Consider the following 27,844-nt stretch of genomic DNA (forward strand, 5'->3'; position numbering starts at 1 on the left):
CTCTCCCCGGAAGTGAGTGGGTGCGCCAACTTATAGCCTTGCGAGCAGGCCCGGCCCAAATGTGCGCTTCTTCTAATTTTTCTTCTTTTAACTCTTTTTGGCATTGTCTCAAAAAAAAACTCTTTTTGGCAGAAACTAGCAATGCCTGTGCTCCTTGATACAGTATGCATATATGGAGTTATTTACCCTCAAAAAAATATGGAGTTATTTACCCAAAACCACCGCACTTGGGGCTAGTGTAACAACTTAGTACCAGATTTTAGACACGGCAAAAAAAAACACCGGTTGTGCGCCTAATGTGTAAAGCGGAGCACTGACGCTCGGATTTGGCCGCGAAAACAGCAAAACCGACAGGTGGGTCCCGCCTATAGGATGATGTGGTGTGGGTTGACGGACGCCGTTAGGCGGCAACACACGGTCGTTCACGAGCCGTATATTAGGTGTAGCCGCCCGCCATTTCGACCCTCCCCCCTCCCCCCCCCCCCGATTTAGTTTTTCTCCCGCGCTACCCATGGCCACCAGCTCCGGCGGGCAACGGATTCAACGGCAGCGGTGTGAGTTCTTCCGGCCGCAAGCGCCGGCGCCCGCAATGCGTCACCGTTGGCACGTTCAACCCCAACCCCGATGGCTTCCGCGACCTCGATTCAGAGTCGTCGACGGAGGAGAAAGCTCTCCTTCCGCCGCCATCATCGTGTGCGGAGGAGGCGGTGAAGGCTGATGCGGAGGCTGCGGCATAGAGTGCTGCCGAGGTGTCGTCGAGTCGTTGGGGAAGGAAGTACTCCCCTACGCTCCATTGCCACCGAGGCAAATCTGACTCTGCCAAAATCTAGGGTTAGTTCTAGCAATAACTGTGTAGTTTAGTTATTTGATTGTCTCCTCAGCAAAATCTATGGTTAGTTCTAGCAATACCGCGTAGTTTAGTATGTCTAAATTTAGTTCAAGCAAGTACTGAATTTGGCATAAATCTCTTGGTGATTGTTAAATTAGGTCTGAATTTAGTATCCTCTGAAGTTCTGATGCCCTGAATTTAGTATTTCACTGGTGCTAATTTATGATATTTTCTAATTGGGCTACTGTACTGAAATCCAGAGCTGTATTTTGTAGTGTCCGTATATATTTTCTTGTGATACTGTATTCAAAATGTTGTTACTTTGTTTTCTTCTTTAGGCCTGAAGATCTATGGTTAATATATTTTGGAAAAAGTTTGCCCTTGTAAAGATGCGTGAGAGAGACATCAGTTATGGTGGTTTGCTTAATGTAATGGAGTATGAAGAAGAAGAGAGTGCAACCAAAGCAGAAGTACAGGGGGGGAAGAGGAAATTGATATGAAGGAAACAATTTCTGCGAGATTAAGAAGAAGAGAGCTGAATACAAGAATAGTACACACTGTGAGGGGGACACAGACCCTGAAGATATATATGACATAGACCAGGAGGAAGAGGGTGAGGAGGCACAAGAGATTCCAGTTCCTGAGGCTGTTGAGAAGAAGGCAAAAAGACCACGGCCTACAAGTAGGTCCCACTCTAGTGCTTCTGGAAGCATTAATAAGGATTAGTATTCATCTTTAGAAGAGGAAGATAGAGACTTTGAAGCAGATGATGATGGCAATGAACCAATGTCCTTTGTTATCCCCTCTGGGAGAAGGAGTAGAGCTAAGAAAAGACCACCTAGGGTCTGGTATGATGAGGACATGATGCATCCAGAGTAGCAATTCCAGCTAAGGTTGTGTTTCAGACATGTTTACCAATTCAAAGAGGCTCTTGTGAATTTGCATGTCAAACAACTTAGAAGATACAAATATCACAGAAATTGCAGTGATAAGATAATAGTATGTTGTGATCGAGAGGGTTGTCAGTTCCACATGGTAGCAGCATAGATAAGTAATGAGCCCACTTTCTGCATTAAGAAGATGGTGTTGGAGCACACATGTCCCACCCAATCTGAGAAGACTAAGATTAGCTCAAAGTGGCTTGGCAACAAAATGCTTGAAACTATCAGATCAAACCCCAACAGTCTTTTCAAACTACCCCTCATGGGTACTGCTTGAGGCACATTTATGCCAACTTTCAGAGAGCTGGATCCAGAGGAGAGGATTTGAAGAAATGCATGGATGCAGATGCATATGCTTACACTTAACATGACTTTCAGTTGGCAATGGAGAGCATGAAGGCGGTTGTCCCTGCTAAGCAAACTCCTACGACACAAGCGCCCCCTGCTCCTACGGCCCAGCCCCAATTCCAGCCCCTGCGGTACAACCTCTTGACCCTAAGTATAAGGATATGAGCCCAAGAAGTGTTTTATCAGTGATGGTAGTCATAATGTAAACAACTACATTGCCTGGGCTTGCCCGCAACCTACAACGACTTATTCTGGCAGTGTTGCTGCGGGTCTTGGTTTCTATCTTGCTGACATCCATGTTGGGGCTGAATCTAGTTGGCTGAACTACAAGAATTGTGATGTTCTGAGAGTGATCAAAGGCGAAGTTTCTATTTCAGAGTTGCTGGTTCAGTTAACCAACGATGTACTACCGAGAAGATCAAGGCTTATGTCGCCCTTATGTTGCAGCATCTTTTCCTTCAAGTATGTGAACATAGGCGTGAAACCAATGCGTCCAGCTCCAACTGGTCTCCGCCGCCGTCAGGTATCATCATTTTCTAGTCAGACGCTGGAACTTTCTCGAGCCAGGATAGGTCCGGCATTGGGCTCGTCGACAGGTATGACGGAGGTCAATTCGTGGTGGCCTGCATCGAGCCTATTGATGGTAGCTTGGAACCTAAAGTGGCTGAGGCCATGGCTCTTCGACGTGTTGTTCTTTTGGCGCATGATGAACAAGTTTCAGATGTTATCTTTGCCTCTAACTATCTCTGACTTGTTCAAAGGATCAATTCTTCTATGAGTGACCTTCTTCGATCGGGGCTGTGGTAGCTGAAATCAAGTCTATGTCCAAAGGTTTCTCGTCGGTGTCATTCAAACACGTTCGTCGGCATTTGAATGTTCCTACTCATGTGTTGACCGAAGAGAAAAGTGTACTTTTTGTCCCTCAACTTTTGTCGAAGTCTAAATTTGGTCATTCAACTTTGAAGTCGGGCAGCTTGCACCCTCAAGAATGAAACCGACTAGTTTCATGAATCCCTCCACCCAACCAAAAGCTGTTTTTGTGCTGACTCGGTACGGTTTGACGTTCTAGTCCATGTGGCAATGGAAAATACACTTTGGTTCTTGATTGTATATGCACCCTATATGGGGGATTTTTAAAAAAATATTTTAATAAAAAGTCAAAATAGGTAGGAACTATTTTGAAAAAAAAACTTGACTTACTTTTGCACTAGTATATAAATTTTCATGAAAAAAAAACAAAGTTGACTTCACAGCGAAAAAGACAAAATTAATTTGTTATTATAGGTCACTATTCACACTATTTAGCCAAAAAAAATGTCTTTTTTGAAAAGAAGTCAAAGGGAGATTTTCTCTCACGAGTAAGGTCAAGTTTATTTCAAAAATATTTTCAGGATTTTTTAAATTTTTGTTGAATTACTAAAAAAATCCATATAGGGTGTAGATGTCCCCATGGACCAAAAATCTGCCTCCCTGTGGCAATCTAGTATTTCCCTTGTTTGATTTTATCTCTAATATAATGGGGGCATTCTACCAAGCACTTGGCGTGCAAGGTCTGGAGATGGTGAGCTCGTGGAGGGAGAGGACCCCCAGCGATTCGATGCCGTCGTCCATGCATGCCCATCTTGATCAGGATCGAGCAGCGGCGGCGGTCGGACTGGAGGCAGAGGACGAGGCGAGGACACCATGCTCGCCGCAAAGCACGGAGGGTGCGCGTACGTCTAGGCTGAGCAGGTGGGTGGTGGCCTGTGTGCCCTAGCACGCGGCACGACCCGGATGGACCTGTGCACGCATGCACAAGGAAAAATAAACTGATTAAATAGTTAGGACATGAATGACGATGCTAACACGTGAGACAAGCAAAGCTCCAACACTTGCTCCTGCTGCACGAGCATCATCCGTGTCTGCCATGCCAGCGTCTGAACCCCCGCGGACACGACACGACACGAGCACTGCTGCAAGCTTGGGCATCCCCGACGCAGAGCCACCTCGGCCAAACACTGAACTATGAACATGGACAGGTTGCCGCAGCGAGCAATATCAGTCCTGTTGGAATAAGCCACGGGACGTGCAGCGTGGTGTGTGTGTGTGTGTGTGTGTGTGTGTGTGTGTGTGTGTGTGTATGCGTGCGTCGTGTGTGCTGACCTGAGTTGTGGGGCGTGCGTGCATTGGAGTCGGTCTGCAGCTTGCCGCGTACGTAGCTTGGACGAGCTGCATGCAGTAGTTGCCGTTGGAGCCCGGCCGCAGGCGAGGCGTGCGGATCAGCGTGTGCATGCAGCATAGCGAGGCGTGCAGGTCGGGCCTCGTGGAAGAGCTGCATGGCCGATTCTAAAGCTGATTTGTGCTTTACTTCCTGTGGACTTTGAGCCAGATTTATGTATCCTTCATGTGGAAACCATGTATATGAATGATATGATGATGTCCCCTTCAAAACAAGCATCCCTTTCAAAACAAGCATCTCATTAGATTAGCATATGTATGTATGTATGTATGTATGTATATACATTACGGAGTTAGACATAAGCTGCACTAGTTCACGTTCCAGAAGCCACAAGCCTGGCTGCTAAACAACATGAAGGTGTGTGTGTCAAGTTTCAGTTGTGCAGAAAGGCAGCAGCAACAGAGAAGCGGCAACACGCAGGCACAATGCCAATCTGAGCTTGTAACTGATTTGAATTGAGTGTATGTATACTCCAGTCTGAATGTCGTATCCAGATTGTAATCATGTGAGTGGAGTTCAGTGAATTTTTTTAGCGTGATTATTGTTACAAAATATTGAATGTGAATCACTCAAGTTCTGTCTACTCTGACTATTGTGTTGTTCTGATATATAAGATTGTCCATTCCAAAGCATAATACTCATGTCGTTAATTACAGGTGCTCAATCCCTTTTGCACCTGCTGTTGACAATTTATTCGAGAACATGTTCTTCCAGGAATACAATGGCTTGCAAGTCATAATGCTTGTTTTGGCTGCTGAATGTACAATGAGCATGCATGCCTAGAGAACTTGCAGGTGCATTGAACAAAAGAGATGCCAACCCAGGGAGTTGAACATATGACAACTTGCAGGTGCAAAAGGGATTGAGCAACTAGAACCTAGAACTGAACTGAATTGCCAAAACCATGCTTGTTTGTGCTCTCATTCAAGTACAGAGCACATGATTGCCCAAAAACACTAATACTTCACCATGACCCAGTAAATACATACATCATCTGCGATTGGTCCCTGGAAATTAAATAGACTAAGTATGTTTTTATGTTCAATTCAATCAGAGAACAATTCCTGTGATTGCCAAACAACAGCAGCCGTCTTCGCCGGGTCCGGGGATCTCCTTCCGATCAACTAGCATGTTGCTTCTTCCATCAGAAAAGGGAAATTTGATCAATTTCTAAAGTAATCAGATGGTGAAAGTTAGATGTCAGAGAAAGGACTATGGAGACTTATTGAGATTGACGAGCAGAGCAGCCGGCCGTCGGATCTTCTTCCGATCAACTTTTATTTTTGTTTCCACCGGAGCAACAAGGAGAGCGCAGGCTGTAGTCCATGCGTGTGTCGTGGGATGCCTGATGGACGGTGCAGGTTGTACAACGTCCCTCTGCAGTAGGCGTTCCCAAGTCAGAGGATCTCGTTCCCCTAAGCTTCGCTCGCCTGATCTACTCCTCCACGCCCAGGCACTGCTCCTCCTCCGCGCCCAGCACCTCACTGCTCGCCCAGCAGTAGATCCTCTACTTCTCACCTGCAGATCAAGAGGAGATCAGTTAAGCAGAGTATCAGCGGCAGGTCAATTGATCAATACAGAGGAGTATCATCTGTAAAACTAGTATCTGTAGGAGCAATTGAGCAGTATCTGTAGTAGCAAGATAGATAAAAGATCAAATAGAAGTAGAAGAATGACTGAATATAGTGATCAGGTGTAGGTATACTCTTGTTCTTGCTCTTCCTCCTCTCCAATTTGCTTGTCTCTCTCCTGTTCATTTGCCATCTCCAACAGGAATGTGCCCTTACACGGCAGTAAAAGTAAAAAACCAGCACTTCACCAAACTTGCCTGCAGAATCCAAAAGCAGGGGATGAATGCACAAGAGGAGGATTATTAAATCCAATGCAATGTGGACGTACTTCAATCTGCTGATCATGGAGTTGATGCTCCCGCGCAAGTGTGACAAAGATTAGTTGAACATGAACAAAGATGTTTACTGGAGTACTATGACAGATGTTTCAGGTTTCAGTATACAAAGATTAGTTGAACATGAACAAAGATGAACTAGTTTCAGGTTTACTACCAGTTTATAAACCAGTCTGGTCTGTACTCGAAACTAGAATTAGAAAACAAGATTAAAAATAGGAAACACCCATATACTGTCAAGTTTTGTCGATGCTCCACTTGAGGCACCCATTTTCACAATTCTTATTATACTCTCAGCTAATGCCTATATTTGCCTGTGCATGAACTGCACCCATTTTCACTACTACTACAATAAGTATACCATAGCCAATGGACAAAAATGTGACTAATGGGCAACTATTTCAAATCAAAACAAAAATGGACAGTAAACTGTAATTTTTGTTACAGAGATTTCCCTACTGAAAATATAACTGAATGGACAGAAAAATGGGTGAAAAGGTAACTGAATGCTAGGCTACAAATGGACAGTAAACTGATAATGACTATTGCCAACAAGAGAGGCTTCTGAAATCTGTTACAGAAATTTTCCTGCTGAAAAGATAACTGAATTTTGTGTACTGAAAGTTTACAGTGCCCAGTGTAGGAAAGTTTACTGAATCTTGTGGAGTAGTCAAAGTGCTTTGAACTAGAAAATCATCAAAGTTGAAAGCCCTAGCTGATCTTGGATTGCTTTACCTTGTTTGCAAATACTCCAATGATGTTCAAATGAGGGAACAAGCGTCAGTTCATAGTTGCTGAATTCATTTTGAGCATATTTTTTTTAGAAAAGGAGGATGACCCCCGGCCTCTGCATCTGGGCGATGCATACGGCCACTTTATTAATTATTCTCACAAGACCTTACAAAGTCATACAACAGTAAGACTAAAGCCGCCGTCTAAGCAACAAACTGTCGCTACACCTATCCCGTTGATGAAGGGGCGCAGATAGCCTGGGCCTAATACCAAACAGACATCGCAGCCAAGCCTAACATCTAAGACCTGAGACCCCAACCTAGCCACTTGCCGGGTTTGGGGCAAACACTAGTCCGGCGTGCTCTCAGAGGCCGCCGCCGCCAACTGCCACCGCTCCCTCTTCAGAACTGTACTGATGCATCTTCATTTATTTATTTTTTCATTTTGAGCATATGCTATCCAATAATCCAAACCTTGGCACTTGCGGATAAATTTGCCAAGCAGCCTTTCGCTTTGGCCATTCAACTTCCCAGTTCCATAAGAGTCGGCGGTGTCGAAAAGGTTTATGCCATTCTTCAGAGCCAAATTGAAACACTCCTGCAGTTCACTATCCATGATTTCCTGGTAGCCCCAAAGCAGCTGGTTGCCCCATGCCCATGTTCCAAAACCCATGGGGGAAACTGAAAGGGGCCCAACTTTCACCTACATTTGTTAAACAACAATGTTTCCTTGAGCAGAATTCAGTGAACAAGAGTTGATAACCTAACGTACTAATTGTACAGTCCTCATTTTCTTTCTGAAGATTGCGTTGCATGTTATGGTACAGACTGTCATGTGAGCATACAAAGATGAACAGTTAGGGAGTTGGCTTTACAGATTTCTGGACACTGCACTTGTTAACATTTCCATGTTTCACTAGTCCATCAGGACTTTGTGGAAGAGGGATAAGAGCTGATCAGGTCAACTAACCCTCTGCTTGTATTGACGGCGGTCTGACGGATCAACTAACTCTTTTTTCTTTGAGAGAGAGGTGCTATCAACCAATTTTACTAGAGACACTATGCAGTAGCTTTTCACCCACCTAGAGTTAAAATAAGCACAGCAACAGCAAACTTCATACTGTCAGAATCAACGGCAGCATCAGATTGCATATCGACAATAGCTCTGAACCAAACGAACAAGGGCTTTTTTCCTGTACTGTCATAACATACTGTCAGCCTTGATCTTGAACATGTTGTTACTTGCAAGAGCTAGGTTTGTTAGTTACAGAATTCAGTTAAGGAGTACATATAAATTCAGTTATGTGAATCATTCAAATTCAGTTAGAGCACATATACATATACTTGCAGCCCATTGATTCCATGGTGTACATATAAATATTTTGTGCGTATATCCTTGTTATGGTACCATGGTGTACATATAAATATTTTTTCAGCAACTTCTGTAAAATGGCTTTGTGTAGTGAAAACATCACCAGACTGTTAAAATTCAGATAAAAGATCTGTACCTTGATGCAGACTAAAAGGAGTAGGTTAACTGACCTGGTCCTGTGGCTGGTCAAACTGTACGTACCATGCCAAAGTATTTCCTGCAGAGAGAAAAAACAAAAATAAGCAAACATAAATTGCTTAATGAAAGCTTGGGTATAAAGTGGAGTAGATATAAAGCTTGGGTATAAAACTGAGACTAGTTTCTGATTTACTCATGATTGAAAATGTCAAAGTGCTTTGGTTTACAACCAATTAGGAGGCCCACACTACTATCCTGGAAGATGCAGCTATTACTCGGTTGACAATATGCAAATGATTTCCTAGGGGTTTCAGACATGCTATGTGTGTCTGAATACATGTGTGTCTGAATCATGTGTCCAAGTCAGTCACAAGCACAAGCAGATCATGTGTATTCAAGTGTGCACTGAATCATGTGTTTACTTAATTTTAAACTTGCTAGCAATAAGCTTGCAGTACACTTTATAGTCAGATCAGGAGCCAAGCTCTAAAACTGGACTTTTAACTGACTTTTAAACTGAATTTTTACTTCAAAATAAGAGTACCATGCCTGCTTAACTGAATTTTTAACTAATCTCTCTCTTGGCCTAGGAGTACTCAATTTCAATCTCTCTCTTAGCGTAGGAGTACTGAATTTTTACAGTAGATTTACACTGATTTTCCAACTCAAGCAGTATCCATTCATTTACACATAGGCACACCAGTATCCATTCATTCATGCAGAAAGAAAGAAACTTCACACATGATAAATTTTATTCACACATGATAAATTCAGGTCAAAATCTCTCTCACACACACACACCAGCACCAGCATGATAATCCATGAATGGAGACAATTAGATAGACATGATTATCCATGATATTCACACATGATAATCCATGAGTGGAAATAATTAGACAGACACACACCACCAGCAGCAGCAGCAGCAGATGGAATTGCACAACACCAACAGAGGCAGAGGGATCGTACAACCCGGAGGTCGACGATGGGGTCGTACAGATGAGAGAGGTGGCAGCTGTTCCCGCCGGCCAGGTGGGCCAGCACGGCACACGCGGAGGCGCCCTTGTAGTTGTGGCCGCCCGCGCCAGCCCCGGCCTCCAGGACACGAGGCGGCGGATGCGTTGGACGGCTTCGACGACGCTCTGGCATACGCGACGCCGGAGAACTCCGCCGCGGCCGCCTCGCCGGCGACCCGCATCAGCTTGTTGCGGTTGACCCTGACCGTACCGTGCATCGCCACCACCCGCTACCACTCGTCTGGTTCCTCCAGGCAGGCGCCGGTGACCTTTTTCTCCCGCCTGCTCTCCCCTGTCGACGGTGGCCAGGATTTGTTGTGGGGGCGGCGAATCGACGTCAGCAAGTGCTTCACCAAATTGTTCATTACTACACTCGGAATTACCAACAACCTTGCTATACGTACGATCAATTCCCGTCCAACATGTACGATTAGAGACAAAATATAGATGATCCAGTTTGTGGGCCATAGCATTTGCAGTCTGGTCGTATAGCTATCCGACGAAAATTAATTTCGAATTACCAATGTGAGAAATGATTGAAGCATGGCCCCACTCCACTTAATTTTTTCCTTGACTACAAGGTTGCCACCACACTAACATGTTCAAGTCTGCATTGTCCTCTGCAATTTTTCACGACTAGGAATATTACCTACAGTAGCATGCATGCTCTAGTACATGATTTTTATTTTATATTAAAAAAAAGTGTCCATTCCTGAATTGCATACACCTGATCTCTCTCTAGTGCTCTACAATTTTCAACGACAAAAACACCCAGCCAACTGCCTGACTTGCTCATGTACAACCAGGAACTGCTGCTCAACAATCTCTAGTGAACCAATGCCAGCGACCAAAATTTGTAACACTAGAATAGTACTAGTAGTCAGCAGGGATCTCACCAATAGCTAGTCCTGACCGCACCTGTAATGCTCGGCAATTACCAATGTGAGTTACACTAGAATAGTAGGAGCAAATAACCACCTGGATTCCAAGGGAACAATCATAATGTGCAATCTGAATCAAACTGACCTGATGAACATAACTCACTGAAATTAGCCAGCTCCTACTAATGGTGGCCATGTCAGACACGGTTCAGACCTCGTATGCTTCTCAAATACGTACTTACCAACGACAGCTTTGCATCATCCTTGTGCTCCTTCACATCAGCAACAGCATCTTCAGGATTGTCAAACAGCCTAGGCATTGGCTCGAACACCAGCTGTGCATCCTTGTGTGTGGATGGCAGTGAAGATTCAGGGATGCTCAAGTTGGAGTTGGGCCACACCGGCGACCCAGTGACTGCCGACGCGGTGGGAGCGTTGACATCGATGGCGACAACACCGTGGCCTGGCCTGCGCCACACACCTCCACGGCAGCGAGCTCGGGGGAGATTTCGGTGGGGGTCACCGTATCCGTATGCGTGTGAGCTCCGCATTGGCAGGCCGTCGGCGTGGGTTCAAGGACCGGCCCATCAGTGGCCTGGGCATGCTGATGGGCTCTGCTGCCGCCCAGGCTGTTCCTCGCTGGAGTACTCGCCGCGCACAGGCGCTGCTGCCTCATCAGTTCTCAATTTTGCTCGTCCCATGTTCATCTCCTCGCCCACTTCTCGCTCTGCTGCAGCTGGAAACACTCTGCAAACATAAACGATTTTGATGCCCTGAGTTTAAGATAAATAAAACTTTGAATCATAAATAAACTGAGATTAAGATAAAAGAAAACAAACTTTGAATCTACTCCATCTACTGATGCAGCACGCTCATCCCTGGCGAATCCTACCCACATAGGAATGCGGAACCATCGGGGAAAGGCAAAACATATTCAATCCCAGGAGAGAAGTCACTGGTTCGAGCCTTTCGCCAAGGATACCGTCAACCGATTAAACCTTTGCTAATGATGGAATTGCCAAACCTTTGCCCATGCCGAAAAAGAAGCCAAGTCCGATTCAATAATTACCGTTCTTTGCGGCTTTGGGTTGTGGGGCTTACTTCCTAGCCCCAGTGGGAGTAGTGACTAGCGTTATAGGTCGTTGGGCGGCCTGCTATTTTGAGAGCTGTCTGAGTTTAAGATAAAGAAAACTTAAACATTGGGTGCTGCATCAGTAGTAGTAGTAGTTCCAGTTCCAGTACAAGTAGTGTCTGAACAATATTGGAAACTTTGAATAAGTTCACAATCATTTGGAGTAAACAATGAACTAAGCATTTGGTTGCAAACATAAACTGAGTTCACAATCATTTGGTAAATTCAGATGTTGTCGAATGCCAACATAAACACTCTGCAATTTATATCCACTTTGATTACAGTAGAAATTGAACCAATTTGATCTTAGAGTACAAATTTTTCTACTCCTGGACCATAGCAGCAGTAATTTGAAACACTACGAATTCATACACTGAGATCAATATGCACCAGGAGACTATGAATTCTCAGTTTAAACTTTCTGTACTACAGCACTGAATTTTCAGTTTAACTGAATTACTGCAGATAAAGATCAGTGTATTTGTCAACACTAATTGTTAGAGTAGTCATTATGGTATACGACTTCTAGTCCAAGTCAGTTTTGTACCCCTACCCCAAATCGGTTTGTACCCTCTTATATACTCTTGTATGCCGCACCAAATCATCAATAAGCAACAGTTTTATTCAGCTTTCATGGTATCAGATACCGGTCCCAGGGTTTAGGGTATGGCTCCGCCAACGCCATCGCCGCCGCCGCCTCCCGGCTACTTCGAGCGCCGGGCCGCACTCATCGCCAAGGCTGCCAACGCCGCGGCCGCCTCTCTCTCGGCCCTCACCATAACTCGACAAAACTACCCTGCACCCATCCTCGCCGCACCAATATCTCTTGCTGACACAATCTCCGACGTCAGCCCCTACATCCCCATAGTTCTTGATCTCGCCGCCCACAACTACTACCATTGGAGACATCTCTTCGATCTCCACCTCGGCCGCTGCAACCTGCGCTCGCATGTCGCCGCCAACTGTCTTCCCCGCCCCGACGATCCGCAATGGTTGAAAGACGATCTCGCGATCGTCCAGTGGTTCTACACCCGCATCACCACCGAGATCTTCAACATGCTCGATCACGACGGCGCCACCGCTGCCAACATCTGGCACTCCCTCCGTCAGCTCTTCCAAAGCAACACCGACGCTCGGAAAAACGCTCTCCACACCGAGCTTCGCAATATGGTGCAAGGAGACGCCCCGGTGAACCTGTTCTGCCAGCGCGTTAAGACCATTGGTGATGAGCTCCGCGAACTCGGCGATACAGTTAGCGACTCACAGCTAATCAATATATTCGTTGTCGGCCTCAGCGAAGACTTTGACAAGCAAGCCTCGTTCATACCGATGATACGGCCCCCTCCTACCTTCGCTGAAGTTCGTTCCTTGCTACAACTCGCGGCGGAAACACAAACTCGCAAGGACTCTCGCCCTAAGGTCTTTCATGCTGCGGCTCGTCCTCCTCTGTCGTCTACACCAGCGCCGCCTTCCAGGCCGGCTCCTGCCGCCGGGCCGTCCGCATCGTCATCTGTTCAACCGCCCCCAGGCTGGCGTCCTAGTCCGAACTACCGTGGCAAAAACCCTATCTACAGGCCGCCGTCGACTCATTCGGTTCCGCCTACGACATCACCAGCACCGAGTCCTGCACCACCCACCAGTGCTCCATCTGCGGTTGCATGGCGGCCTCCTCATGATCCTTGGACGGGGCTTGTTCAAGCATGGCCCATGCCCTGGTCCGCTCCGTCCACCCTCGGTGCTCCGCCGGAATACTCAGGTGCCTGGCAACCTGGCCTTCGGCCGCCTACTGGTGCTCCCGGGGTTCTCAACCCTCGACAGCCGGCCAATGCCTATCACGCCGCCCCGACATATGCTCCTTATGGTCATTACAGCACCGACGGCGGCGCCTACTACACACCTCAGTCGGCCCTGCTCCCGACGCCACCCCCACCACAGCCGGCCAATGCCTACTACACTCCCCAGCCGGCCCTACTGCCTTCACCATCGTATCCGCCAGCACTGCTTCCGACGCCACCCTCACCTGCGACGCCGAGCTGGGATCAAGCTGCCTTTCTCCAGGCCATGAGTAACTTTGCTGCACAAGGAAACTCAGGTACGGATTGGATCTTTGATTCAGGGGCCTCTAGTCATATGTCTGCATCTAGTAATTGGTTATCTTCTTGCACTAAATCTCCTTTCCCTTCCATTATCCTTGGAGATGGATCATCTATTCCTATATATTGTGTTGGTCAGGCTCAACTTCCCTCTTCCACCAAACCTCTTTTACTTCCCGATGTTCTAGTTGCACCCGCCCTCATTAAAAATCTCATCTCTGTTCGCCAATTTATTTGCGACAATCTAGTTTCGGCTGAATTTGACCCTTTTGGTTTATCTGTGAAGGATTACCTGACCAAGGCCGAGATCGCTCGCTTCAATAGCTCCGGTGATCTTTATTCTCTTAATGGAGTTCCTGCCGCCACCCCTCCAACATCCATGCTGGCCTCCATCGATCTCTGGCATCGTCGCTTGGGACATCCCAACCCCGCCGTCTTAGCTTCTATGTTTAGTGAATTTACCATACCATGTAATAGGGACTCTCATAATTCTGTGTTTTGCGAGTCTTGTCAATTAGGCAAACATGTGCGTCTTCCCTTTAGTTCCTCTAGTTCTTGTAGCACTTATCCCTTTGAATTAATACATTGTGATTTATGGACCTCTCCCATTGCAAGTGTTTCGGGTTTTAAATACTACCTTGTTATCCTAGATGATTTCACCCACTTTGTCTGGACTTTTCCTCTACGCAACAAATCCGAGGTCCATTCTCTTTTCCATAATTTTCAACGCTATGTGTCTGTTCACTTCTTCCTCCCAATTCGCTTTATCCAATGTGACAATGGTCGCGAGTTTGATAACATTAAAAATCGTACTTTCTTCTTACAACATGGCATCCTGCTTAGGTTCTCATGTCCCTACACCTCCCCTCAAAATGGTAAAGCAGAACGCTCTCTTCGCACCCTCAATGATATAGTTCGCACTCTCCTCATTCAATCATCTATGCCTCCCAAGTTTTGGGCTGAAGCCCTACACATGGCCACCTTCCTTCTAAATATTCGACCTTCTAAAACTAAACCCAACACTACTCCCTACTATTCCCTCTTTCTTTCCCACCCCGACTACTTCGCGGTTCGTGTTTTCGGCTGTCTCTGTTTTCCCAATGCCTACACCACTTCTGCAAATAAATTGTCACCACGCTCTATCCCATGTGCTTTTCTCGGCTTCTCTGACGAGCACAAAGGCTATCGCTGTCTCGACCTTCACACCTGACACGTTCATGTCTCTCGTCATGTCACGTTTGCTGAGCACATTTTTCCTTTCTCACAACGCACTACTACACCATCCAACACCCCTAGCTCCGCAAACACCCCCTCTCCCCGTCCTTTCCAACTATATACTCCCCTACCTGCCGAACACAACTTATCACCACCACCATTAACACCCACCATAGCCAATCCCAACCATACACTCACCCCAGCCGAGACGTCCCCAACACCCCCGACCCCTACTCCCACTCCACCACCCAGCCCTGCTCCCACTCCACCACCCAGCCCTACTCCTTCGTCCGACTCTTCCGCTGCGCCGGACTCACCAGTACCCACCTTACCCCCTCGTGCTATTCCTACAGCAGCCCCGATTAATGATCATCGCATGCGTACTAGGGCCAAATCAGGATTTCATCAACCCCAAGACCGCCTAAACCTTCATACCTCCGTATCTATCACTTCTCTTCCAAAGAATTACAAAACTGCTCTACTTGATCCCAATTGGGCCGCTGCCATGCAAGAAGAATATAATGCTTTACTTCAAAACAACACCTGGCAACTTGTTCCTCGTCCTCCTAATACAAATATTGTTTCTGGCAAATGGATTTTTCGCCAAAAGTTCCACTCCGATGGGAGCCTCTCACGATATAAAGCCAGGTGGGTTTGTCGTGGCTTTTCTCAGCAACAAGGAATTGATTACGAAGAAACCTTCTCTCCTGTTGTTAAACCTAGCACCATTCGCACCGTTCTTAGTGTTGCTGTCTCCTCTTCATGGCCCATTCACCAACTTGATGTTAAAAATGCTTTCCTTCATGGTTCCCTTCAAGAAACTGTCTACTGCCAGCAACCTCTGGGTTTTGAAAATCCATCCTTTCCAACTCATGTATGTCTTCTTCAGAAATCTCTCTACGGTCTTAAACAGGCCCCACGAGCTTGGTTTCAACGCTTCTCCTCCTTCATTCAAACAATAGGCTTCACTCCATCTCTCTCCGACACCTCTCTTTTTGTGTATCATCAAACTTCTGACACTGCCTATTTACTTCTCTATGTAGATGATATCATTCTCACCGCCTCCTCTCAAAAGTTCTTAGATCATATTGTCTCTCTTCTTAGATCTGAATTTTCTATGACTGACCTAGGACTCCTTCATCATTTCTTAGGCATTGCTGTTGTTCGAGATTCCTCCAGCCTTTTTCTTTCCCAACGCCAGTATATTCTTGATCTTCTTAATCGTGCTGGTATGCTTGACTGTCAATCATCTCGCACTCCTGTCGATACTAGTTTTAAAGTTTCGGCTACCGGTGAACCCTTTTCCGATCCTACTCTCTATCGTAGCCTAACAGGTGCTCTCCAATATCTCACCATTACTCGTCCTGAAATATCTTTTGCTGTTCAACAAGCATGTCTCTATATGCATGATCCCCGGGTTCCTCACTATAATCATGTTAAACGCATTCTTCGGTATTTAAAAGGAACTCTCAATCATGGTCTCCACCTCAATAATTCTTCTCCAAACTCGCTTACCGCATACTCTGATGCAGACTGGGCTGGTTGTCCTGACACTCGAAGGTCCACTTCCGGTTTTGTGTTTTTCTTGGTAACAATTTGATTTCTTGGTCTTCGAAAAGACAGGTTACAGTCTCACGTTCGTCGGCCGAGGCTGAGTATCGCGCTGTGGCACATGCCGTTGCAGATACAATCTGGATTCGGCAGTTACTCTCCGAGCTACACAGGCCTATTGAGCAGGCCACTATTGTCTACTGTGACAACATATCAGCAGTCTACATGACCAGCAATCCAGTTCAACACCGACGCACAAAGCATATTGAGATTGATATTCATTTTGTTCGTGAAAAGGTTGCTCTTGGTCAGGTTCGGGTGCTTCATGTTCCCTCTACGGCTCAGTTTGCTGACATTTTCACCAAGGCACTGCCTACTAAGCCGTTTCAAGATATCTGTTTCAGTCTCAACGTCGTCGAGCCTGCCGTTGATACTGCGGGGGGATGTTAGAGTAGTCATTATGGTATACGACTTCTAGTCCAAGTCAGTTTTGTACCCCTACCCCAAGTCGGTTTGTACCCTCTTATATACTCTTGTATGCCGCACCAAATCATCAATAAGCAACAGTTTTATTCAGCTTTCACTAATTATGCATTGAACTGGATTTTTAGTTGATTGCGTTTGTCAACAGTGAAGATCTAAACATATCATGTTGATCCTCATCTTCAGGTCGAGTAAGAAAATTCAGGAGTAGAAGATCTTCAGCTGATTTCAACAGGTTTAACATAAGTAAAGTACAGTCATCAGTAGGAAAATTCAGGAGTAGGAGATCACAAAAGTACAGTCCACAGGTTACTCCAAGTTTCTGAATTTTCAGTAAATTTCTGTATTTTATGAAATTTTCTGATTTTCTTAGGAGAGGAGAGGAAAGAAATGCTAAAAGAAAATTAACCCTAATAAAAGAAAAGAATCTAAAAAGGAAATTAATCCTGAAAGAAAAGAACTAAAAGAAAAGAAATCCTAGGGTTAAAAAATCTGGAGCAAGTCCTAGCAGAACCACAAAATGTTCATCTACTCCTACTCGTGACCACAAACTTTGCAGCACAAAGCAACACATTAACTCCTACCCCTATCACTGTAAGTTTGCAAATTTATTGTGTATTGGTTGGAAATTTACTCAGAAATGGTTTAGTCATGTCCTAGGTCCTAGGATGTCCTGTTCATAATTCTAATTCATGTCGTAGGATGTGCTATTCATAATTCCTAATCCAAACAGCAGATACACAAGCACTGGATTTTACAAATGTCCAAACAGTGTCATATCTGCATTGTGTAAACAGCATCATATCTGAAATTAACCTGTCATGTTCACTGCTCAAACATGAAGTACAAGCAACCTTCAACAAGAAGTACTCAAACTGTCAAACATGAAGTACGAGCAACCTGCTATGTTAGGAGTACAAGAAGGATCCTGCTGCTGCTCCAAACAGCACTGGGAAACAGACATACTCCAACAGTTATTACTGCTGCTCCAAATTAATCTTATCCTACTCCAACAACAGCAAACAGTTATTACTGCTGCTCCAAATTAATCTTAATCCTACTCCAACAACAGCAAACAGTTATTACTGCTGCTCCAAATTAATCTTAATCCTACTCCAACAACAGCAAACAGTTATTACTGCTGCAGTTCAACCTACTCCAACAACAAACTTGTCCTTACAACAAACTTCTCTAGCAGCTCCAATCTTCTCAAGCAAGAGTACAACCTACTCACAGAAAATTGTACCCACCCTGAAAATCCTTCTTAATCCTACAGAAGCGAACTTCTCAAGCAAAACTACAGAAGCAAACTTCTCAAGCAAAACTACAGAAGCAAACTTCTCAAGCAAGAGTAGAAGCACAGGCGGGAATACTCGAGCACAGGGATGAAGTCAAGCTCACGGCTTCACCTCGCTTCGTCGTCATGGTGGTGGTCGGGGAAGTCGGGTGACGGCGGCATCCTCCCGCTCATCCTCATGTTTTTGACAGAAAGCTACTCCAAGTGCTTTGCTAATCTGTGCTTTGCAGTGACAGATTACTCCCAAGTGCTGGAAGAAACCAGGTTATCAGTGCTTTGCTTATGCTCATACAGAGGGATTTATACATTATTACTCCAAATACAGAGGGAGTGCAGATTATGAGTGCTTTGCAGTGACAGAAATCTCTCTAGTTTCGCGTTCAAAGGGATTTATCAGTGCTTTGCAGTCGAAATCTCTGTAGTTTCAGTTAACTGAATTTTGGTTTCCAGACCACCACAAAATGTACAGCACATCATCTGCTCCTCCATCTACAGCTATACATACAACTAGTCCATCTGTGCATCTTATAATTTGTTACTACTAGATTTGAACCCGCCTTGCTCCCGGCGGTCACCATTGTCGGCAGGCATCCCTGCACTCCTCGTCTCGTTGTATCCGTCCTGGCGCTCCTGGTACCTGCCGTTGCCTCTGACGCCATTGTACCCGCCTTGCCTCCTCCTTGAGGCGCCACTGTCGTTGGCGTTGGCCTCGACGTTGTGGAACACGCTGGAGCATCATCCTCAATCTTGTTCCTCTCCAAGAGCTGGAGACCCTCAAAAGCTACTACAGCAGCAACCCTCCTCTCCTCAGGTTTAGAGGCCTCCAGAGACTTGTTCTTTTCTTGCATTTCTCATATTCTTCAAGGGGCATCTCCTGCTCCAAATTAGCACATCACTAAAAAAAAGCTTGAAAAACAGAGCAAAGGGTCTGTACTGTTCGTGAGGCAAGTATATATAGGCAAGTGTAGGAAAGTACAATTCTCTTCCCCTTGTTCAATGGGAGCCTCCTGCTCTTTCGCAGCAGGTGGTCTGCTGCCGCTGCTGCTGGTTGTGGGAGACGTCGACGCCCTCCGATCCCCGGCCCCGACCCCCGAGGCCTCCGCCTCTGCCCCCGATCCTGCAGCTGATACAGAGGTCCAGTAGCAATGGCAGCACATCCTGCAATTGATCCACAGCTCCCTCGCCGTGATTGCCACTCCAATGGCAGCCCCCTCTCTCTGTAGCAGCCAGAAAGACACACCCTGCAGATCACAGGAGCAGCCACAATTACGGTTTGTCAACAACACTCTGCAGATCACACTTGAAGGCAAATGACAGCAATTGCATCAAATCAAAATAGCAAGGAATCACTCTAGTGTCCATTTTCAGATTTTTCAGCAACTTGTACTCTGAAAAACACGTGAATCTCAACTCTGAAACTGTTACTTCAACCCATACTTTGATGTATGGCCTCAAACTGTTGCTGTCAATTTTTCTGCTAAGCCATAGTTTAAATTTTCTACTAGGCAAACTGTTGTTACTTGGAGTAATTGACATGATGAACTTGCTGTTAATAAAAAAGCACTGTTGTGATGTTACAAAAAGAAGCACTGTTGTGATAGTAAAACTCTAGTATGAAAAGCAACCAAGAACAAATGCAGGTCCAGGCCACCAAGCTCTGAGGTTTGTATGGTGCCTCCAGTAAAAAAAGAATATGAGGAAAATTGGCTCCAGTAATAAAAGAATATGAGGTTTGTATGGTGGCTCCAGTAATAAAACTGTAGATACCTAGTGAAGATGATATCAAGCAGAACTAGTGCAAAAGTGTTGACAATATTACAACTACTAGCATTGTCAAGATTCACTAATGTAAAATTCAGTTAAACTACTGATGCAGTGTAAAATTCAGTTAAACTACTGTAACTAGAGAAAATGGCTTGTTGTTAGAGCAAAGTGTTTGGCTGCCATGGCAGCATTTCTTGTTTGCTCTGCAGGATCTGTTCATAACTACTACATGCCATGGTCTTGAAATCTTAATTCCAATAAATCTGCCACAGCTACTCCATGATGAGGACTCCATGCCATTGTCTGATACTACAATGATGCAGCAATTTGTTCTACAGTGAATCACAGTGATGCAGCGATGATGGCAGGATAATTTGCCAACACAATTTCTTCAGTCTAGTGAACATTTTTTTCTACTGGATCTACAGTACACAAATTTTCCAACACAATTCGTTCTACTGGATCTACAGTGAACAAATTTGACAACATTTTCTTCACTCCCTAACTGACAACACAATTTCTGGACTTGTTGTGATGTTATGGAAGAGTTTCCTGGACTTGTTGTTCTGTTATGGATGGATGGAGTGTCTGCAACTCTGGAGATGGGCAGAAAATGTAGGGCATTTATATTTGAAACAGAATCAAGTCAATAACAAGTTGGGGATTCTTCAAAAGATAAAAGGAAAAAAAGGCACAAGCTGGGGACGGAGGGAGGTCCAAGAGTCAAGAAGACAATGAACCTAGCCAAACATGCGACTGAAACCAATAAAGCTGAAATGGAGCAGAATTAATTAGCTACAAAACCATTTAGGGGGTGCAACTTCATGTTGCTTTCATCTCCTAATAAAATGTAGTCCATGAGCTACAAAACCCTTGCAGGGAAAACTTAGTCCATCTGCTCAAGTAGGGACTATGCAGCCTTATTGCTCTGCTTCATCCATGAGGTATGATGGAGGAGTGCAGTCTTTTTAAGCAAAACAAAATAGTTTTGACAAGATAATTCAAGCATACAATGTGTGTGTGTGTGTGTGTGTGTGTGTGTGTAGTTTTGACAGCACTATAACATCTCGTCATTTTGACAGTGTGTGTGTGTGTGTAGTTTTCAGTTTTAAAATGGGGCAGCAGTATAATATCAAAGCATACAATAGTTCTGACAGTAATTTTGATAATTCAAGGAAATTAATTGAACATATCCAGTAACAATGAGGCTGATCTAGGAAAGGGATAGGCATTCTCGTCTTGTCATCATGAACCTATCCATTAGCTACAACGAAATGTCATTGCTTATCATGGTAGTAAATGAATCATCACCCCCTCCAACACAATGCAAAGTCTGAACATTTGTCGATTGGAGAGGACGAGGCCCGCGGGTCGTGTCGGGAGGTTGGCGAGGGATTTTCTGCAAAAACGCCACCGCAAAGGAGTACCTTATTGCACAAGGGCATGGGAGAAAAACAAAAGGTCAGCCTCCGGATGAAAAATAAATCATGAAAAATGAGGAAGAGATCCAGGAATTTAATAATATGCAGTGGCTTGTCACCATTTATACTAAGTGATGAGAATTTAGTCAGTGATTTAGTAATGCAGTCAGATGAAGCAGTGTTAATGAACTAGTCACATTGGCATTTGTATTTCAGAAACAATGGGCAAAACCTATAGCTAAAAATGAAACGATGGCAGGTACAGATTGGTGAACATGTATTATCAGACTAGCTAAAAACATTTATTCTAGCATCATGATATGTCACGATTCCGATGATAAGTATGCAAGGACATGTGATCATTTATACTAGGTGCTGAAACTGTAGTGAGGTAATGATGTCAGTATGACCCAAGGAAAAAAGAAAGAGACGTGCATGAAGCCACAGTAATTTCATATTGTATCTAGCCGAGCACACATATTTATATACGCATTGCATAATATAATATGCGACGCTTTACTATTTACTCGCCTATATGAATTATTAAATTACACAGAGGATTACTGGCCAGCAGAGCTATGCTAACTTGCTTACTTGTCAGATATGAAATTCTCTTCCCAGCAGCAATAGAGTTGGTCAGTGGTTAGCAATTACCACTACTTGAAAAGAGAACAAATATGCGTGCTCATCTCAGACTTGCTGTAAAATAAACTAGAGAACAAGAATACAATAGCACTGGAAAGCGTGAACATGCAAAAATATCACATGACAGTAAATCAACTCACCTCAGATACTTTCAAGGTATCCTTCCCGGTACCAGAAAGAGCCTTCTCACTGTTTGCATCGTCAGTAGCTGACAATACATATTTACAGACTAATTTTCAGAATCTCTCACAGCAATGTACCACCTGGTCTGGAATGAAGAAAGCCAAGCCACTAGCCAGTTCCCAAACAGGACACTAGTCGTGTACAAAGAACTGCATCTTCTTCTTCAGTATTCCACGAATCTACAGCACAATCTCGAGGCCGCGTAAGACACTTGTTCTTCAACCTCTCAGGCTTTACCATAACACGTTTTGTTGGCATGGAAATCCGGCCATCGCTCTGGACTCTGGGATCAGAATCATCAACTTGATCCATCATCAACTTGAGTTACTTGCTCCTCAGCGAGTGCCTACTCTCACTTGTGGCCGGGTAGAACCTCACAGCCATGTATGTAGTCATACTGCATGATATGGCTCGACGAAATCCATACCAGTAAATTCTTGCATTACATCAGAATTTTGAAGGCAAAAAAACCATTTCAGAATATAACACCAACCTTCATAACTACCAAAATAACTGGGTATGGGGCACCACTTCAGATACCAATTCAACAAGAATGTGTAACAGGAGCAATAAGATCAACAAACAAAACACAAGGAAATAAGACAAGATGTCCATTGCAGTTTCAGAGGCTCACAACATAAAAGGACTTGCCCAACGTCATCACACAAGCACAATAAGTTCTGGACCTCTTAACAGTTTACAAGACAGACACCGTCTCACTCGCCTGCCTCCTATCCTATCCTTCAGACCCGATTGCCGCCATTACCTCACTCTTCCCTGCCTTCACTGTGACTGGGACCTTATCCAGTCTTGTTCTTGCTCCTCTCATGAACTTCCTGAAGCTTCTTGGTCCATTTCTCGACCCAATCGTCATTTGAGATCTTGGCTATCTCAACCCACTCCAGCGGTGTGAAATGCGCCCTGCTGAGAACAATGGCACACCCCGCAATGGGGTATAGCGCCTTCGACTCATTGACGTTCCTCACGATGCTCTTCACGTGCACAGCAAGATTGAAAGGCAGCTTCTGACTGAGCTTCTCAAGTCCAACATATACCCAAAGCTTTTCAGATTCCAGCCTCTTCGTCTCTTGAGCAGCTTTGAACATCAAGTAACCCAAATCCTTAGACATATCCTCCAAGACACCGAGGGAGAGAAGAAGAGTCTGGGAGTTCACAAGCTCTAGTTGATAAGCAGTGCAATGGCCTGCTGGCTTTTGTTAAAGCCAGCATCGACACTCTCACCAACTTTGCCTAGAGACTTCTGTAACCCCAAGACGCCTTCTTTGATAAACTCCAGCCGGTCCTCCTTTCTCGCCTCCTCAGCTCTTGCAGCCTTCTCTTTCATCAGTTTTGTGTACTTAGCATCTTGCTCTCTCCTTTTCTGTTCCTTCTTCTCTTCAGACTTTCTGAATCTGCGATTCTGCCTTGCAAACCTGGCATCACTGAAGGTCCAATCCTCATCAGGTTCATCATCAGCTTCCTCATCCTGCTAGAAACAAGAAAACAAGATGAACCAGTTGAGCGTTTTTGTCCCACCGAAAGCAGCAGTTGAGCACTGAAGTCCACAGAAAAAACAGTAAAACCAAGAACGTGCAGCAGTTGACTATTGAAGTCCACAAACCAGAAATCAACATGCAGCTGTTGGGAATTGAAGTCCAGAGAATAAACGGTAAAAAAAATAGGCTGAACAAACCAATAACATCCAGCAGTTGAATATTGAAGTCCCCAGAAACAAGAAAACAACATGCCGCAGTTGAGCATTTTAGTCCACAGCATAAACAGTAAACAATAGGTATAAATAAAAGCTATGCGTACTTTACCACCAGTCTCCATCACCCTACGGCGAACACATGTTGCTTAAATGTCTAGTAAATTGGCGTTAGTGATTCGGTGAGTAGGTGTTGATGCTGCGATTGGCAGATAGATACGATTTTGTTTGACCAATACAGGTCGTATTGAGAACATGTTGACAAGGGGAATACAGGGATAGGCAGGAATACCAAGGTAATTCAGATTTCCAGCAATACAGTAAAGAGTCAACTTACATTAAGGGTGGGTTCCCCAGAATCAGGTTGCAGCTTCCTCTTCAACGCATCTTCAAAGCCTATGCCAACAGACTTGGTCACACAGTGACCCACGTAGCGCATCAAGGCTAGGAGGCGGGGATCGAATTCTTCATCAGAAGGGTCCTGAAATGGATGATTCAGGTCAACAAAGTGAACAGGATATTGGAAGCATACGAGATGCTATCACAATAAGAACAGGTAGGAATTTAAAAACATTTAATTAGGATATCAGTTCTAAGTATAATAAATTTAGGAAGAGCTGGATATGAATTAACTGAAGGGTTTAACTACACAAATTGAAAGTAAATACTACAACATTCAATTTAGCTAGCAGTGTTGGTTTAGTTTATTCAAGTAGAATTAGATATAAATGAACTTACATTATGAAAAGGGATATTTTCAGTATAAGTAGGACAATATATTCAATATTATTCAGAAAAATAGACCAAATGCTAATAGATTAAGCAGTCAATAGAAAAGACAATTAAATGCTGACAGAGCATATCAGCTGAAATTATAAGAGGGTGCATGGGTCTTTATGAAAACAATTTCATACAAGGCATTCAAGAAACCACTTACATTGGGCTGGGAGGAACCAGGCAACCCAAATCCAGGATCCCAACTGGCAGCACCATGGGCAGAGAACTCAGCACCCTGGCAAAACAAATTCAATATTCATAAAACACTTATATTTCTTTAAAGAGAGTTAAATAATAGAATATTTAATTCTGATAGCAGTTTTGGTTAAGTATATTCAACTAGAGTTGTTGTGAACTAACTTCGAACATGCAAAAGGAATATTGCCAGGACAGGTAAAACAACAGTTTCAATATTCAGAAAAAATGGACAGCCAAATGCTGGCAAAGCATATCAGGTGAAATTACAAGGAATGTGTGTTTGTCCAATGCCCAGTGCAAGTCAGTAACAAACGGGAGAAACCGGAAACCACTTACAGTGGAATGGGCATGGCCAGACATCAAAGAAGGTGATTCCCCACTTTTAGAATCTTTCTTGGGAATCTGGTATCCATACTGATTAAACACAAACATGCATGAACGTGAGCAAGAGTTAAGAGTTCACAAGTACTGGAGGATAATTTCAACGGATAAGAATGACAAATACAAAACGGTCATAAGAGAGCGAATCATTCTTACAGCTTTCAGCCCCTCTTCGACTGCCTCTTGTATCATTATCCTGATGTGAGGATCCTGTAATAAACAATTGACCCAAAAGTTTAAATTTAGAAGTACAACCAATTATTTCGAATCAAATAGTAACACACCGAAGTAACAAACTCAACTAAATATGTCTAACATCTGCCAAAAATCAAAATATCAATGAATTTTTCAGAGAACGGTACACAAATTCCCATCAACTAAATTTCTGTAGATGAACATCCAACTGGTTGATTTATATCCAAATCACTTTCCTTTAGATTACACCAATCAGCATGATAACAATCCCAAATAATTGCTCAACATTTGCCACACACACAAAGGTGCAACAACAAACTGACACATGAAGGATCAATATAAAACAGATAACAATAAACTTGAATCATGAACCAAATATTACTTAACAGTATCATCACAATCGAAACAGATGTTGTACTGGGACAAAGATTCCTTCAGGGCTGCAGCCACGCCCTCTCGGATAACTGAGAGCTTCAATCCCGAAATGTCATCCTGCGACAGCACATGTAGGCAAACAACTAGTGTCAGATTATCACAAGTAAACAACCACAGAGTTAATGGGTTGGATTAGCATGAAACTTACATTCTTTGACTTCCCAAGGGCATCCTGTAAACCATGCAAAACTGCCTGCTTAACATTGTCAATCAGCAGACTGTCAGGCTCCTACAACAAAGTTGACATTCAGGCCAGAATCACATAACAACAACACAATGAGAAATTTCATATCCAGTAAAAAAAAGGTTGACGACTGCTAAGGAGAACTCTCGTGACCAAGTGACAAATTCAGAATAAGGATCTCAATCTCAACCTCAAGATGGCACAACCTGAAAATCTAGGAACTGTGCATGAAGTTTAGACTATTTTTTGCAAATAAAGCATTGCTGACAACAACACGAACATAATTACAAGATGCACAAACTGATTAAAAACACATTCCATCTATATGAGCCCGTATCTGTTTGGTGTTTGCTAGAACGTTGATGCAGATCCACATGGTTCCATCACCATGAACAATCCAAAAGAAATTCGCACTAATCCAGGTCTACATCATAAGATCCACAGGGTTCATCTATTCATGACAAGGCAGTAAATCGAACACTTGACTACCTTATCAGAAGAACATGAACAGTCCATCAAGGGGAGAGATCTCATCAGGGAGAGACAGGGGCAGAGAGTGCCATACTTTTTTGGTACAGGAGTAACGTGCACCACCATCCAGAGGTAGAAAACGGGCCATCCTGCAGGCAGAAGCGCAGCAGACGGACGAGCTACCAGCAGGAACATCCACCATCCTGGAAATTTTCAACCAACGAGGTAAATCACCGCAGATCGGAAGACTTGGTGAGAGAAACAGAGGGGGAACGCCAGGCTCACCTGGTAACCTGACGAACGGCTCGAAACCCCTTCAAGGCAGATACAAGGGCGGTCCTGGCCGCCATCGCTGCAGATCAACGGGATCGCCGGCGAGATGGGGGTAGGGTTTCCTCTCAGCCACAGCCGCCGTCTCTGTCGGGTTAGGGTTTCCTCTCAGCCACAGCCGCCGTCTCTGTCGGGTTAGGGTTTCCTCTCAGCCACAGCCGCCGTCTCTGTCGGGTTAGGGTTTCTAGGGCGCGTGGAGAGCGAGGAATGGGGTATAAATAGCGAAATATTAGGGCAAGAGGCAGGGCTTTAGCCCAGAACAGCCCAGATTTGCTTACAAACAGACAAGCCCAGCCAGAATTTCAATTCGAGAGACAAAAGGAGCCCAAGCCCAAAATCTAGCCAAATTAGATGGGCCGAACGAATTACAAGCCCAGCAATGCAAAATCGGAAAAAATAAACGGCGGCCTGTATTACAAGCCACGATAGTTTTGCAATTACGTCCTACAATAGTAGCGTAATCACGATCAAGGACAAGGATAGATCCTGCACTGAAGAAAAACTCAGAACACGCCGTGACCGCCAACATGGAGCCTAGATCCAGATCCAACTGCAGATATCTGACAAATCGAGAACGAAATACACAAAGGAAACTCATCCAGATCCAACTGCAAAAATCTGACAAATCGAGAACCAAATACACAATCGACACCCGTGGGCATATTAGCTGAATCCATCTGCAAGGCAAGGCCATGAACACGAGATGCAACTATGGCCATCTGGATCTGCAACTTCCACAGGATGCCTTGGCCACCATGGACGTGGCCAAAGTCTTCAAGGCCAAGCCTCAAGAGACCTTGGCCACGGCCGTGGGAGCCAGGCCATGGATGCGCGAGTCGCAGGAGGCTTCTTGGTTGTGCTCGGGTTGTTGCTGGAGTGGAGGCTCGAGGAAGAGGAAGAAGGAGAGGAGGCGCCGCCTAGGGTTAAGAGATGCGGGGAAAGGAAGATACGGGACGACGGGGCTGAGCTTATATGGCGATGGAGTAGGAGCTCACTGTCCG

General features: G+C 44.7%; 1 protein-coding gene and 1 long non-coding RNA gene across 8 annotated transcripts; both read right to left on the reverse strand.

Moving 5' to 3' along the window:
- Nucleotides 1-5,207: 5,207 nt before the first annotated feature.
- LOC109787177 (uncharacterized) lies at nt 5,208-10,477 on the reverse strand. 2 transcript variants are annotated; one of them, XR_012187778.1, is made up of 4 exons: nt 9,481-9,870; nt 8,516-8,562; nt 6,042-6,164; nt 5,208-5,854 (listed from the first exon to the last, which is right to left on the reverse strand). It is a non-coding gene; the product is annotated as an uncharacterized lncRNA (long non-coding RNA). The 2 variants fall into 2 exon arrangements; XR_012187779.1 differs by lacking the exons at nt 5,208-5,854; nt 6,042-6,164 and adding an exon at nt 7,401-7,676 and having other exon boundaries at nt 9,481-10,477.
- A 12,285-nt stretch (nt 10,478-22,762) lies between these two features.
- On the reverse strand, nt 22,763-27,604 carry LOC109777540 (uncharacterized). 6 transcript variants are annotated; one of them, XM_073501473.1, is made up of 9 exons: nt 26,799-27,604; nt 26,608-26,716; nt 26,007-26,087; nt 25,811-25,915; nt 25,385-25,438; nt 25,184-25,261; nt 24,810-24,884; nt 24,210-24,353; nt 22,763-23,650 (listed from the first exon to the last, which is right to left on the reverse strand). In XM_073501473.1, the coding sequence occupies exons 1-9, from the start codon at nt 26,861-26,863 to the stop codon at nt 23,345-23,347; spliced, it is 1,017 nt and encodes a 338-aa protein (XP_073357574.1). In that variant the 5' UTR covers nt 26,864-27,604; the 3' UTR covers nt 22,763-23,344. The 6 variants fall into 6 exon arrangements, with proteins under 6 accessions (XP_073357574.1, XP_020191752.1, XP_020191750.1 ...); XM_020336163.4 differs by having other exon boundaries at nt 22,763-23,653; nt 26,799-27,080; XM_020336161.4 differs by having other exon boundaries at nt 22,763-23,653; nt 26,532-26,716; nt 26,799-26,960.
- Nucleotides 27,605-27,844: the final 240 nt, after the last annotated feature.

Source organism: Aegilops tauschii, chromosome 1 (assembly GCF_002575655.3).
Source record: "Aegilops tauschii subsp. strangulata cultivar AL8/78 chromosome 1, Aet v6.0, whole genome shotgun sequence".
NCBI lineage: Eukaryota > Viridiplantae > Streptophyta > Magnoliopsida > Poales > Poaceae > Aegilops > Aegilops tauschii.